This window comes from Pseudorasbora parva, chromosome 19, assembly GCF_024679245.1.
Source record: "Pseudorasbora parva isolate DD20220531a chromosome 19, ASM2467924v1, whole genome shotgun sequence".
NCBI classification, from domain to species: Eukaryota; Metazoa; Chordata; class Actinopteri; order Cypriniformes; family Gobionidae; genus Pseudorasbora; species Pseudorasbora parva.
Genome location: NC_090190.1, coordinates 24,542,450 through 24,556,833, shown reverse-complemented (window position 1 = coordinate 24,556,833; position 14,384 = coordinate 24,542,450). Strand labels below are relative to the sequence as shown.

The 14,384-nt window shown below is 42.8% G+C and overlaps 1 protein-coding gene across 1 annotated transcript; it reads right to left on the bottom strand.

Annotated features, from left to right (window-relative positions):
• Nucleotides 1–1,550: 1,550 nt before the first annotated feature.
• Nucleotides 1,551–10,212, bottom strand: nr1d2b (nuclear receptor subfamily 1, group D, member 2b). Its single transcript, XM_067424905.1, has 8 exons — nt 10,147–10,212; nt 8,538–8,747; nt 7,564–7,652; nt 6,285–6,429; nt 4,468–5,138; nt 4,198–4,383; nt 3,887–4,097; nt 1,551–3,530 (listed from the first exon to the last, which is right to left on the bottom strand). Exons 1-8 carry the CDS (start codon nt 10,163–10,165, stop codon nt 3,334–3,336), a joined length of 1,728 nt encoding a protein of 575 aa, XP_067281006.1. The 5' UTR covers nt 10,166–10,212; the 3' UTR covers nt 1,551–3,333.
• Nucleotides 10,213–14,384: the final 4,172 nt, after the last annotated feature.

Here is a 14,384-nt window from a genome sequence, read left to right as displayed (position 1 = left end):
GACTCTGTCGCACAGCTGAGAAATTACCGTATAGACCTGAGGAGACGCTCGCAGGCAATCTTTTACTGTCTATGAGACAGTTGGGGGGACGTGGAGACATAAAGTCTGATAAAATCAAGGGAGAAGAATGGGGAGAAGCCCATAGTGAGCCAAAAGCAACGGGAGAAAATATTTAAACGTGATTCAGATTTCACTTTCCACAACTACTAGAAGACCTACAGCTGTGTGGCAGGTTGCTCACACGTCACATCTACGTCATCAAGCTCAGTCTGAGCCTGCGCAGTTCGCTCAGCCATCAGGAAGGCAGTGCTTAATGCAGCCATCAGGAAGGGAGTGCTATACTGACATCACATTCCGCCGTTGAAGTCAATGGGATAGCGCTGTCCATTTCTTTTACTGTCTATGCTTTTCACCCTCGGATGGTTCCAAAATAATATTAACTGTATCGTTTTCTTATTTAATGACTCAGGAAATCTTTTTCTGAGTTTATAACTTTCCCAGTTTCTCCATTCTTTTTTTAAAATTCTTTTTAAAAAAATTTTATTCCATATGAAAAATTCTACATTCATTAGCTAAAGTTTGCAAAAGTATTCCATCCTACGCCCGTTTTGAAACCCATCTTAAATATATTTTAGCCTACATAAAGGATGATAAAATAAAAAATATGATTCCTTTAAATACTATGAAGAAATATTCAGAGACAATCTATGCATTTAAAGCTTTCCTTGTGATTGTCTGCATGTTATTGTATTAGTCTAGTCTTAGCAACTTATGATTTGATTAGAATTATTATTTTGTTGTTTTTTTCTCGTATGTATTTTAATTGTGTATGTTATTGTTTCTAGATTATTTCCATGGGCAATGTTCTAATGTTTGTTAATTAAACATTAATTAAAAAAATATATAATAATTGTTTCACCGCTGGGGGCGATGTGAATTCATGAATCATGCGGATTCACAGAGACCAGCGGTGAAACACTGAACAAGCGTCTATTATTTTTACATGATCTCTGATTAATTTTATACATTGGTACACGTTTTGATTAAACATTATTATAATTAAAATTAATAATAGTAGTTAATAATCTCTGGAATGTTCAATTACAACAAAACGATCTCCATAGTGTTCAATTTGCTATTGTCTGTTGTGCAGTGTGAATTTTGGTGGTGATGATTAGAGATTAGACAGACAGCTGTTACTGTGTTTTTGATCTAATAAAATTGAGGTTTACAGACTTTTTGCAAAAACATTATTGTTTATTAGGTAGTGTATGTCTATCCATTAGACTTTAATTCATGGGTCTTCAATCGGAGATGAGTTCTGATCTACTGTCTTGACATATCTTATTCTTAATCATAATATTGTTAGCTTCTATTAATATCAAAGTCTATATGCTTAATATGTAGTTCTGTTGGTGAGCGGTCCCCGCTCCATGTCTCTATCGCCTAAGGAGTCCTTGCCCTGAAAAAAAGTTGAAGACCCCTGCTTTAATTGGTTTGATTTTATGTGTCTTTATACATAGGTGCAAAAATAACTAAATACACAGGGAGAAAGAGATCAGCATTTATCTGTTTATTTTCTTATTTTATATGTATTTAATTCTATATATATCCAATATATATATATACATATATCTAGCTTACAATGCTTTCACAGAAGAAAATAGACAGGCTGGATAATGGCAACACAATGCTGACAAAGAGACAGGAACACCAAAACCAAACATAAGATACTTCTTTAACTAACTATTCGTCCACAGCAGCTTTGATATCAGATCTGACCTAGATTTCTGCCTAGAGCTGACACGGCGAGAGGCAATGCCGGTGTTCCTCTGTGAAGTTTTGGGCCATTTCCTATTTCCTTTTCCTGCCTGGTCTAACGCTGCTCGAATATGTCCACTATCTGCTTAATGCAGCTGATCACACAGATACAACAATTCTACAAGAACTTTCACTGAACAGACTTGCCCAAAAGAAGAAGAAAAACCTTCAAAAAAAGAGAAATGAACAGAATTACAAATACATGAAGTAGAGCATTTCCTCCCAAACCATCAGTCAAAAAAAAAAAATCATAAATATTTAGCCTGAAATTATCACCCACACAGATGCATCAAATTGTGCAGGTGTCAGTTAGGATGTGGCCTCAGATATAATCAGACATCATGACATCACTGTGGATGGCTTTGTCTCTCATCAGTACTGGGAGGAGCATGCATTCTTATAGTGATAAAATGCATATTATACTCCTCCTTTTGTCATTCATTATACATTACATCGTTACTAAAAGACCTACAGATCAAAACATAAACACAGATGCACCATTACGCAGATCTAAAACATACTCTATGAAAGAACGCAAATGCTTGGCCAAGCCTGTGGTCTGGTTGAATATTGGAGGTAACAAACGCTGACAAAGGAGTCGCCTTCAAATGTCTGTGCCAATTATTCAGGAAGCAAATCTATAAACGTGTCAACTAACTTTACCTTGCTCAGCAAGATTTTCTTCAAACTGTTGCGCCGCCATAGCTGACATGAAAGAGAAAATTGACTGTAAAAGAGTTTGTCAATGACCGCTACAGTGGCTGGAACTTTTACCATCCATAAAATGGAGCTTGCATAGCAAGAAGCATTTGCGTTCACATACTTGAGTAATTCAGGCCTAAAGATAGAGTGGCTTCCTGTGCACTTAACTACAATTTAAGACAGAAACAAACTACAAAAATAGATCTAGCCATTAAACATTCTTGTCTTTCTGCCAGAAAGCTCTGATTAGCAGCGTGTTCCACATTCTTCATGTGTTGGTGCTTTTTGTCTATTCTCATCTTCAAATGATAGAAAGGACTTCAAACTGTGCTGCGTACTAGTTTCTTGTTTGTTGTAAGCGTATGTGTTAGGCTATCCCTTCCTAACCCCTCCCCTTAACAACACACAGCTTTCATATATCTTCTCTGAAAGTATTAAAAGGAACAATCCAAAAACAGTGAACATGTCACTTATTGCACAGGCAGTATAAATCTAAAAATAAATTCAAGGTGCCTCTGCGTACACACAAACCCCATAATCATACAAACTCTCGTAAGCATCTACAACGAAACCCCATCCAGTTTGTGTCTGCGGGTTGTGTGCATTAGCACAAACAGAGGCGTTTTACAGTACAATGACTTCTTAAGTATCTGCTCCCCACTACCTCCATGTAATTAACCAGCAGTCCTCATGAGGAGAAATGTCAGCTAAGGGGCTTTGAGCGAGAACAGGCTCCCCAGAAATGGGCCTGGAGGCTCTGAAAGTGGATGGGAGGGGGAGTGGTCCACAGTTATGGGGGTTGATGGGTGGTCAGGGTTGGACCTTGAAGGCCAAGAGCTGCTCGGAGTGCATGTTGTTGAGGGAGCGCAGGTCCGGAAGTTTGAGAAGCAGTTTAGTAAAGATGGCGATCTCGTTAGGGTGGTTCTTGGTGATCAAGCTGCGCAGAGCTCGAATCAGAGTTTCCTGAAGTGCCTCAACGGAGTTGACATTCTCCAGACCAGAACGATCTATGGACAGCACAGATGGGGAATTCATTTTACAAGTTTTCATTGGCTCTGAGAACAATGTGGTCCGAAATTAAAAGTTTATTCTTTTACTTTATAATCACCATGGTCTTCCTGACATCTTGTTCTAAGTTTTTAGCTCAGTCAAGTTTAAACCCTTATTCTTAATTTACAATCCTTAGTTTTAATACAATCCTTAGAGTAATCTATAGTAGCTTTATCTTGAAATTTTGATCCTTAATTGCAAATGTTAAAACCTTTAACTCTTGTGGTAAGTAATTTGAAGTTATCCTAAATAAAGAACTATAGTGTGTATGGTCTAAAAATAATAAATATGATGAATGATAAATGATAAATACCTGCAGACACCAGCACTACGGCCGTGAAGAGGCTCATTTCCTCCTCACCGAGATTAAGAGCTTGTAGCTTCTCTGTGAAGTCAAACATTGAGTTGAGGAGATCTCCTGCTCCCAAGGACCGCAAAGCCTCCACGCTATACTTCCTGCCACTCAGAAATGTAACCGTCCTCTCCTTCACATCGAACAGGGATGTAAAGCGTACTACCAGCACCTACAGAACAAGCAGGTAACCTTAGATATTTTTACATTTCAAATTAAATTTTATTACTTACTATAGGACTCACATTGTGAAAAAAGAGTTTGGTTCATACCTCAAAGGTGCCAGCCTTGAGCAGGCTGACCTGGTCGTGCTGGGATAGATCTTTGAATCCTGGGATACGCTTTGCAAATTCCACCACCTCCCTGACGGCTGGGGTGAAGCTCATGGAGAACTCCTCCCAAATACTGTGTCCTGACTTCTGAGGATCCACATAGGGTGACGTATTCATGGGGCAAACCTGTGTAAGAGGATTGTGAAATGTATTGAGTATTTGTATGGACTACCAAAATAGCAATTCCAGAATTTTGGTGTTGTAACTCACCAGGTGCATCCTGTTAACCCTTGTGAATGTTTGGACACTATAGCTGCCACTGGCATGAGTTTCATTGTCATTATGAGCTCTCAGAGAGAGGTTCTGCAGAGATGTTCCACCGGGGATGCTGTTGACATTCTGCAGTCGGACAGGACAGCTGCCCAGAGAACTGTTATGTCGGCTGGAGTCTTCAGCCCCCTGTGGACCACAGCTCGACTGTGGCTTCTGTTCACTAAATGAGGATGTATCGTTCTGGCGGTTGCAGACATTCTGAGTCTTCTCTACGCAATGGCTGTAGTTGTTTTGGGCCTCTGAAGGTACGCTGCCCTGGTCCTGATTGTACATGAATGTCTCCTGCTGTGCCCTAGTAACTGTGCCAATGACCTCCTCCTCCCCGCTGTCAGTGGCACTGGAGGAGTCTGAGCTCTGGCTCGTATCCATGGCAATCAGCAGCTCGGGTTCAGGGCTGGTTTTGGAACGGTTGCTCCTGGGGGAGATGGAGGGGGAACGAGAAGAAGAGCCAGAGCTGTCCTCTGAAGCTCCATCGGTGGCTGAAATCTGGTTGCTAAGAGGCAGGGGCTGATTGCCATGGCTGTTGTTCATCATGTTGTTCATTGCGTTCTGCATCTCGAGCAGCATGCGCTGTTTCTCTCGTTTGGGAATCCGGCCAAAACGCACAGCTAAGGAGCACAGACAGTGTCAGTTTCCCAGACTTCAACAGACTGACACTTATGCTGATAGACTAAGACTATTAGAGTCAGAAGGCCTATAGTCAAAACATAATAACTGCTGCAATAATGATCATGAATCATAGACTCTTAAAGGCACAATATGTAAGAGGCCACTTACTCAAAACAAAGGCGTAGCTTGATGACATGAGCTTTTATTATGTGTATATATGGGGTAGCACAGCGTTGTTTTATCATATAAGATACATTATTTGAGTGCGTTGAATGTTATAATGCTATTCTGTGCATTCGCTTGTTTTTTTCTGGATTTAAACATTCTTGGAATCATTTGGCATAATGTAAGCACACAAGTCAACAAAATATATAACATTGTTTAAGGGGTTTTAATCCAAAAATCTTACATATTGTGTTTTAAAGCATTGGCCTATAAATCCTATTTACATTTTGGCCGGGCAGTGTATCATCTAGCTAAGTGCAAAATACATTTACTTTATATATTTAATTTAGTTTTCCATTTGACCACTAGAGGGATGCTTGACACATTTTTAACGCCTTTGTTCATATCACATATTTTAGCAATCATCAGAAATATCGGTATCATTCGAAAGCTTACAAACGAAAAAATTAATCCTGTAAAAACTTTTTGAAATTGGATGTTGATTTACCATGGAAACCGTACTCTAAATTCTTCTAACGAGCTCCGTGGGCGGTGTCAGATTTCATATTGCCAAATTTATTTAAAATCTTGTTTTTAACAAAACACGTATTGTTGGAAAGGTCTGAGCCTCAAGGTTCCATATTTGGTGACTGTTTTGTGATAAAAGTGATATTTGGTCAGAAATATATTAATTTGTTACAGGAGAATGCATTTAAAAAAAAAAAATGGAATGTGGATGAGAGCTGGTGGCTATTTTTGGTACGGTGCCTAAACAAAATCTAATGGGAACATAATTTTTGTTGTATATATACAACAAATTATATATATATAATTTATTGCATTTTTTTAAGCATCCATAACTTTTTCATACTTTCTTTTCTCCCCCACTTATTACACTTGCTTTCAGGTTAAACTCAAAAGTCACATATGTCGACCTGTAACGGATTCTTTTGATTGGATCTAGGACACAATGAGCTCACCATCTCTGGACATGCCCACAAGCAAACATTTCTTAAATCGGCACTGCTGGCACCGGTTCCTGTTGATGCGCATAATGGGACAGCTTTCGTTCTTAAGGCACTTCTTATACTGAATGTTCTGCTGAATGCTCCTCCTGAAGAAACCCTGCAGGTGGTAAAATGAAAGAGATGGAGAGAAATGTCAGGGTCACAGTGCCCACAAAGAGAGTAACAGGTGTCGAGCCTTGGAGTTGGTATGGAAAGCAGGTGTATCTCTCAGGACTGACGACAACATTCTGTCACAGAGCTATGCTCTGATAGTTAAACAGGCTGCTGAGTAGCAGGCTTTCTAATTATAAATAAATCAAAGAGAAATCTCCCTTCAGGGAGATGCACAGGTAGATGTGACCCAGATAAGGCATGACAGCCATGTCACATCAACCCTATCAAAGGGTGTGTTCACACTTAGCATGTTTGGCTCAATTAAAACGAATCCTGGTGCGATTGCTCTGTTAGTGCGGTTCATTTGAATACGTGTGAACGCTGCCATCCAAATCCTGGCGTGCACCAAACAAGCAGTAAGATCCCTGATAAGACGCTGCCACATGGACTCTGGTGCGGTTCAAATGAAATATGAATGTAACACGGACCAAAAACTTGTAAACGAATCAAAAACAGGACATGATGTCACAAGATGCGACAGATTCCTGGACAGAATGATCAAGTATACCTATTTTTTTCTCGTCATAGTCGTGATGTTCCCATCACAGCTCAGTGGAGACATCAGATCAGCAGATCTTTATTTGTGTGTGTGATGGAGGGATTCCTGAGCTGTTTTGACTCCTTTGCGCATTTTGCAAGCTATTTACGAGTTCACAGCTCGCCAAATGTTTTGGATGTTCAGTGAGTTCCGGCGTTTTTAGGTTAGGTGTTAAAATGCCAATGTAAACCCTAAGCGGACCAGGACTACATTTTTTTATTTTATTTTTGGTCCAGACCAAATGAAACAAGCAAACTGAACTAGTGTGAACACACCCTAAATCATCCACAGTGACACCAGGACAATTTAACACGAAAACAGACACTATAAAAGAGTGCAACCGAGTGAGTGCGCAGAGTAATTCTCTGCACTGAGAAGTAAGAAAAACCGATCACACATGAGAGTGAGAGATACAGGCTTTTAGACAGACAGCCCTTCTGAGCTTTTGACATCCTCTGGGCCTCAGAAATAACAAATGAAACCTCTAATGCTTATTATACACTGAAATGTTGCTGTAGACTCACACTAACAATTTCTCACCTTACATCCCTCACAAGCGTGAACGCCGTAGTGAAATCCCGACGCCACATCTCCACACACTTTACATAGCAGCACCAGACCGTTAATCTCTGCAGGAGCAGAAATACAGAGAGGGTCAGATGAAAAAGGCTCTGTGCTCAGTTCGGCTTTCTCCTTAGAACAGCTGCTTTCAGTTTCCTCAAACAGCTAGAAGACCATGACTTCATGATGAAGCAAACAAGGGCAAATTTAAAATGAATTGTGTAATGTTAAAGGAACAGTTCACCCAAACATGAAAATAATCCCATAATTTACTCACCCTCAAGCCATCCTAGGTGTATATGATATTCTTCTTTCAGACGAGTTATTCAGAGGACGTTTTTTTAATATAACTCGGATTGTATTCGTCTGAAAGAAGAATGTCATATACACCTAGGATGGCTTGAGGGTGAGTAAATCATGGGGTAATTTTCAGTGACAAATATCAGATCATTACTATCATTACTATCAATTATTCTGACCAATCAACAATACTTTTTTTCATTATTCTGACCAATCAACAATACTTTTTTTCATTATTCTGACCAATCAACAATACTTTTTTCTTTTTCAATTCCATTTTGAGCTCTCTTGACATTAAGCAGAGATGGACAAGATAGGATTTATGACATAAGATACATGAAACAGCATTATTTCTATTATTTCTAAAAACAAAACACACTAAAAAAAGAAAAAAAGGAATGTAATTATATGAATTAATGTTAAAAAATAAATACATAAAAATAAATACATAAAAAAGAAACTGCATATATGCATACTAACTCCACTCTAATTTATATAATGGCAGTAGACTTTGAAAGCAAAGCATGTATACAGCTCCTTAACTTTAACACTAAAACTGTTGGATTCAATATGTAGAAGATTATATTTAAATTAGTCTGTAAGAACAGTTGTGGTTCTCTTTAATTTTATTTTTATTAAGATCAGTCTCTCACTTGTTATGCCACTTTTGGTGGTGGAGGGTGATCGTGCCTTCCCTCCGCCGTGCCTCGGTGGGCGGGACTGAGAGGCCACAGGAAGGGCCTCACTCTGTTGGCCCTGTCCTGCATGAGGCGGAGAGCAGGACTGATAGCTGCTGTTGGAGGAGTCACTGTGGCACGACTCTGGACTGGAGCTCGAGGAGCTAATGTAAGTTATTACGCCACCTGGTGGATGACACACAGAAAAGCAACACAGGACAATTCAGTTAGGAAGACAGGGCAAGTTGTTTTCCTACAGTCATTTTACAAATCACGTGGATCCTAATATGTCCACATATATATTACAAAGCATATGAGTAGGGAAAATTGCTTTTAGCTTTTACATGTATCTGTTAAAAACCTCTATTATTCCCTATTATTACTATTCTCCTCTATCATTAATAATAGAAAACTATAAACAGAGTATATGCAACACATATAAATGGCTATTTACAAAATTAGGAAATTAATATTTTCTTTGTCCTTGTGTGTTATTTTGAGCTGCAAACGTTTGTCAGAAGGCGGAGCAGGCTTTGTGTGCTCTTTCTGTATGGGTTGACCTGATTTCTGCTGTCCCACTCTCAATGGTTAGGTAACACATTATTACATAATACCTCTTTCAGGGTGTAGGCTTTACCGACAACCAACTCAACTCAAATTAAATACTGAGGACTAACAAACGTCATTGACGCTAATATGCTATTAAATGATAATACCTTCATGCTAACTTAAAAAATAAATAAAAATAATTGCATGCTGGTAAGTCGACTAGGGCAAGCCAAAAGCTATCATTCCCCTTGTTTACATTGTTAATGTAGATAAAATGTCTACCTGAATTTATTTATGTTAAAATAATACTTTACATACTAATGACATCTCAGTATACTGTAATGTATACTGTAATCTGAAACTCAATATAATGTCTGCTGAAATAATATATGTATTTTTTATAATATATATATGTGTGTGTATATATATATATATATATATATATATATATATATATATATATATATATATATATATATAATTTGTTTTTAATTATTTATTATTATTACACAAGAACACAATGTATGGACGTCATAGGTATCGCAGTGAGCTGTTGATCGACATGTTCTTAGCTCCGCCCCCACGTGTACTCGGCATGTCTTGCTGGGAGTGTAAAAGCCGAAAAGTGGGTCAGACCGCAGCCGTCTCACGTGTAACTGCAGCTGCAGACGCATCCATCCTGCCATGCAAATTATGCAACACGAACGTCACGAATTCTCTCGACCAATCAGAGCAGACGCACAGGACGCGTAAACACAGATGCACATGGCTAGGCTGAGCGGTCCATGTGAGTGGGGAGACTGCAGTTCAATAGTAACCCACAATCTATGGCATAACAACACAAGCCAGCCGCTATTAACCTACTTATAGTTTTAAAACTGCAAATAAAGTAATAAAAGCTTAAACTACACTTTAATGCACAATGCACATCCAGAGTATCACGTGAAACTATGCGTTTCAGTGTCATTTATTAAAATAAGAGTTCACTGAATCTATCACGGATTATTAGTCTTGTTCAAAAGTAAAACAGACTTACCAGCCTTTGTGGATTCCATATCCTCCGACAGCTTTGAGCCTCAGTCACCTGTGTGGTAGTGCCGTTCCCTTTCGAGAGAGGTTCCTCGTATTACGTATGGGAAAAACTCCTTTTCTCGAGAATGTGAAGCAAAACTTTTAATAAAGGTATCTATGTAAAGCGCAGTGAGCTGCACGGCCATAGCCCAGCGCGAGGAGCGCTCTGATTGGCCGGGCTGCGGCAACTGCAGGAACCTATGGTGAGGCGGCTGAGAGGAACGAACCAATGGGGGGCGTTCCAGAAGCCCGCCGAAAAAGGTGCTTATATTTGCATACAGGAGGCTATATAAGACCCTAATTCGCCATAGGTGTCAGATTTTATCTCCTTCAGCGATACCTTCGCTGGTCTCCGGAAGAAGCACCGCCGTTGAAAAGGCACCAGCGGAACCTGCAGCTGAGGACGACGGACTCCCTCTCCGCCTTCTCTGCCGTTCCAGCTACGCCATCCGGCGTTATATATCCTTTAAACTGTGTCTATGTTGAGTGTTATATGTGTTTGTGTTGCCGCTGCAACTCCACTTCTAGAGCTTACAGGCTTGTTCTACTCGAGGACTCTCGTTCCGCCGCGTCGTTAAGCGCCGCGGAAAGACGGAGCTCTTCTCACTCTCCCTCTGCTCTCGTCCCGTCGCGCTGAATAGCGCCGCGGAAAGAGAGAATGTTAGAGGACATGAGCACACTCAAGCCGAAGCTCTCTTCACTCTGCCGCCGCCGCGGCTCTTCTTCCGCCGCTGCCACAGAGTTGTTCCCACTCTTCTCTCATTCCGTCGCGCTACAGCCGCGGACAGAGAATACTAGAGTGAATAGGCGAACTCGAGCCGAAGCTCTCGCCGTGCTAGAAGCGCCGCGGACAGAGTTTTACCTCACGCTTCCAATTCTCTCGTCCTGTCGCTCTATCGCCGCGGACAGAGAATACTAGAGTGAATAAACAAACTCGAGCCGAAGCTCTCGCCGTGCTAGAAGCGCCGCGGACAGAGTTTTACCTCACGCTTCCAATTCTCTCGTCCTGTCGCTCTATCGCCGCGGACAGAGAATAATAGAGTGAATAAACAAACTCGAGCCGAAGCTCTCGCCGTGCTAGAAGCGCCGCGGACAGAGTTTTACCTCACGCTTCCAATTCTCTCGTCCTGTCGCTCTATCGCCGCGGACAGAGAATACTAGAGTGAATAAACAAACTCGAGCCGAAGCTCTCGCCGTGCTAGAAGCGCCGCGGACAGAGTTTTACCTCACGCTTCCAATTCTCTCGTCCTGTCGCTCTATCGCCGCGGACAGAGAATACTAGAGTGAATAAACAAACTCGAGCCGAAGCTCTCGCCGTGCTAGAAGCGCCGCGGACAGAGTTTTACCTCACGCTTCCAATTCTCTCGTCCTGTCGCTCTATCGCCGCGGACAGAGAATACTAGAGTGAATAAACAAACTCGAGCCGAAGCTCTCGCCGTGCTAGAAGCGCCGCGGACAGAGTTTTACCTCACGCTTCCAATTCTCTCGTCCTGTCGCTCTATCGCCGCGGACAGAGAATACTAGAGTGAATAAACAAACTCGAGCCGAAGCTCTCGCCGTGCTAGAAGCGCCGCGGACAGAGTTTTACCTCACGCTTCCAATTCTCTCGTCCTGTCGCTCTATCGCCGCGGACAGAGAATACTAGAGTGAATAAACAAACTCGAGCTGAAGCTCTCGCCGTGCTAGAAGCGCCGCGGACAGAGTTTTACCTCACGCTTCCAATTCTCTCGTCCTGTCGCTCTATCGCCGCGGACAGAGAATAATAGAGTGAATAAACTAACTCGAGCCGAAGCTCTCGCCGTGCTAGAAGCGCCGCGGACAGAGTTTTACCTCACGCTTCCAATTCTCTCGTCCTGTCGCTCTATCGCCGCGGACAGAGAATACTAGAGTGAATAAACAAACTCGAGCTGAAGCTCTCGCCGTGCTAGAAGCGCCGCGGACAGAGTTTTACCTCACGCTTCCAATTCTCTCGTCCTGTCGCTCTATCGCCGCGGACAGAGAATAATAGAGTGAATAAACTAACTCGAGCCGAAGCTCTCGCCGTGCTAGAAGCGCCGCGGACAGAGTTTTTCCTCACGCTTCCAATTCTCTCGTCCTGTCGCTCTATCGCCGCGGACAGAGAATAATAGAGTGAATAAACGAACTCGAGCCGAAGCTCTCGCCGTGCTCATTCTACCGCCGCCGTGCTGAAGCGCTGCGGACAGAGAATACTAGAGTAAGTTAGACGAGCGAGCTCGGGCTGTTGGGTATGTCAAGAACAATGTCGCTGCAGCGCGCGCTTACTGCCAAGGAAGTTGTAATGGCTGCCTTGTCATGATAGCGCGCGCCCCTTCCACAGCGCGTTGCTGACTAGAGCGCGGCTTACGTCATAGCACGCGCTCACTGTCAGAGCATAAGGGCGTCGGAAAATGGCTGCCAAGCTAAGCCCTTTTTTCACTCTATCACTTCCAGTCCCCTTTATTCAGGCGGCTGGAAAGGTTTTTACACTGTAGACAAAGTGTCCACTACACAGTGTGCACCCCTACATAAGCACTGTTAATTCAGCCTCACAAAATCACAAATAAATCCCGCCGCGGCCGGATTACACCATATAAAGTCAACTAGCCTTATTGCAGTCAACTAGCCTGTGGTCAAACACGCTTGTCTGCATGCGCGCTTTCAGTCTAGACTAGAGCATAACGGCATTGTGGAATGGCTCACATACCACCCGCACTTCCTTACATTCTCCCAGTTCCCTTAAGTTAAGTGACTGGAGATGAAATATTGCAGTCAACTAGCCTGTGTTAAACACGCTCGTCTGCACACTAATGCTGTGTGCGTTTACCCCTGTGGATTTGCTCACTGGTTTGCACCGTGGGTATTCTACGTAGGTTGTGCGCCACTGCACATTGTTTACACTACACACAAAAGAGCTTTCTATGTAGGAAATGTGCCCACTTTACAGTCTGCACTCCTGCACCCAAGCACTTTTCACAAAGTTCACTCTCGCACACACAATATAAATGTGAGGCGTGCGCCCACTGCAAAGCCTGCACCGCCAAAACTAACACTATCCCCACAGTGTTACAAGCAGTGTTACAGCACAAGCAACCCGGCTAACAGGCCCCTATTACTAAGCGGCCAGCCCCCGAATCTAATTCAACCCCTGGCTTTACGAGCCCAGGCCTGGCAGGCCATTCCTGGTATATAATATTGGGTGTTGAACATATAAAACGAGGTTCTCGCTACAGTTTTGCTCGCAGACCCCGCGATTCAAGCCGTGGTCGAGCCCTCTGTAAGAAGCAGTGTCAGTCACGTGCTTCTCGCTGAGGCATTGAGACTGTTAAAGGAGAGAGCGGCGAAAACAGTACACCCGACGCTAGCGAGTCAGGTTTTTACTGTCGCTAATTCCTCATGCCGAAAATGGGTGGCGGTCTCAGGCCCATTTTCCAGGCATCTGAACAAAGCACTTATGACACGCTCGTTTCAAGGTGCTGACGGTGAAACAAATCCTCGCGCACATTCGCCCCGGGGATTGGGTTTTCTCAATAGATCTGAAAAACGCATACTTCACGTTACGATAACCCCCCACCCCCACTACAGGCCATTCTTGAGATTCGCCTTCGAGGGGCAGGCTTATCAGTACAGTCATTGTCATAGACTCAAGACTTACGGCATAAGAACCACCACGTCTTGATAATGTACATAAAATCGCTAGGGCAGCCGAGATCAGACTCTGTTCACTGCATGGCTAAGCATCTCCTTTTATGGGCAGAGCACAATCTGAGCTCCCTAAGGGCGGCTTACGTGCCAGGTATTCTGAATCAGGGTCCGGACATGTTATCCAGAGGACCCATGTCCCCAGGGGGATGGTCCCTTTACCCGCAAACAATTCAGCTTGCACAGCACACGCTGCCCAATATTTTTTCTGCAAACGCAGGGATGCCCTGGCCCATGTTGGCCCAGACTCCCTCTATATGTTCCCTCCGATCGCGATCCAGCTGCAGCCGGTGCTTTTTAATAGCCCCACTTTGGAAGAACCGCACATGGTTCTCCATACTGTTTCAGCTGTCAGACACAGCCCCATGCCTATTCTGCCAATGAAAGGGAAGGTCTGGCATCCCAATCCCGAGCTGTGGGCCCTCCACGTATGGCCCATCAACGGTATCCGGGAACCTCTCTGACAAGTTATGAACACTATTTCGGAAGCTAGAGCCCCTGCTA

Excerpts from the sequence above, each read along its gene's own strand:
- nr1d2b (XM_067424905.1), bottom strand. Across the intron at positions 6,430-7,563 it reads ACGCTTGTGAGGGATGTAAG|GGTTTCTTCAGGAGGAGCAT; the intron begins GTGAGAAATTGT and ends TACCACCTGCAG. Across the intron at positions 5,139-6,284 it reads TGTGGGCATGTCCAGAGATG|CTGTGCGTTTTGGCCGGATT; the intron begins GTGAGCTCATTG and ends TGTGCTCCTTAG.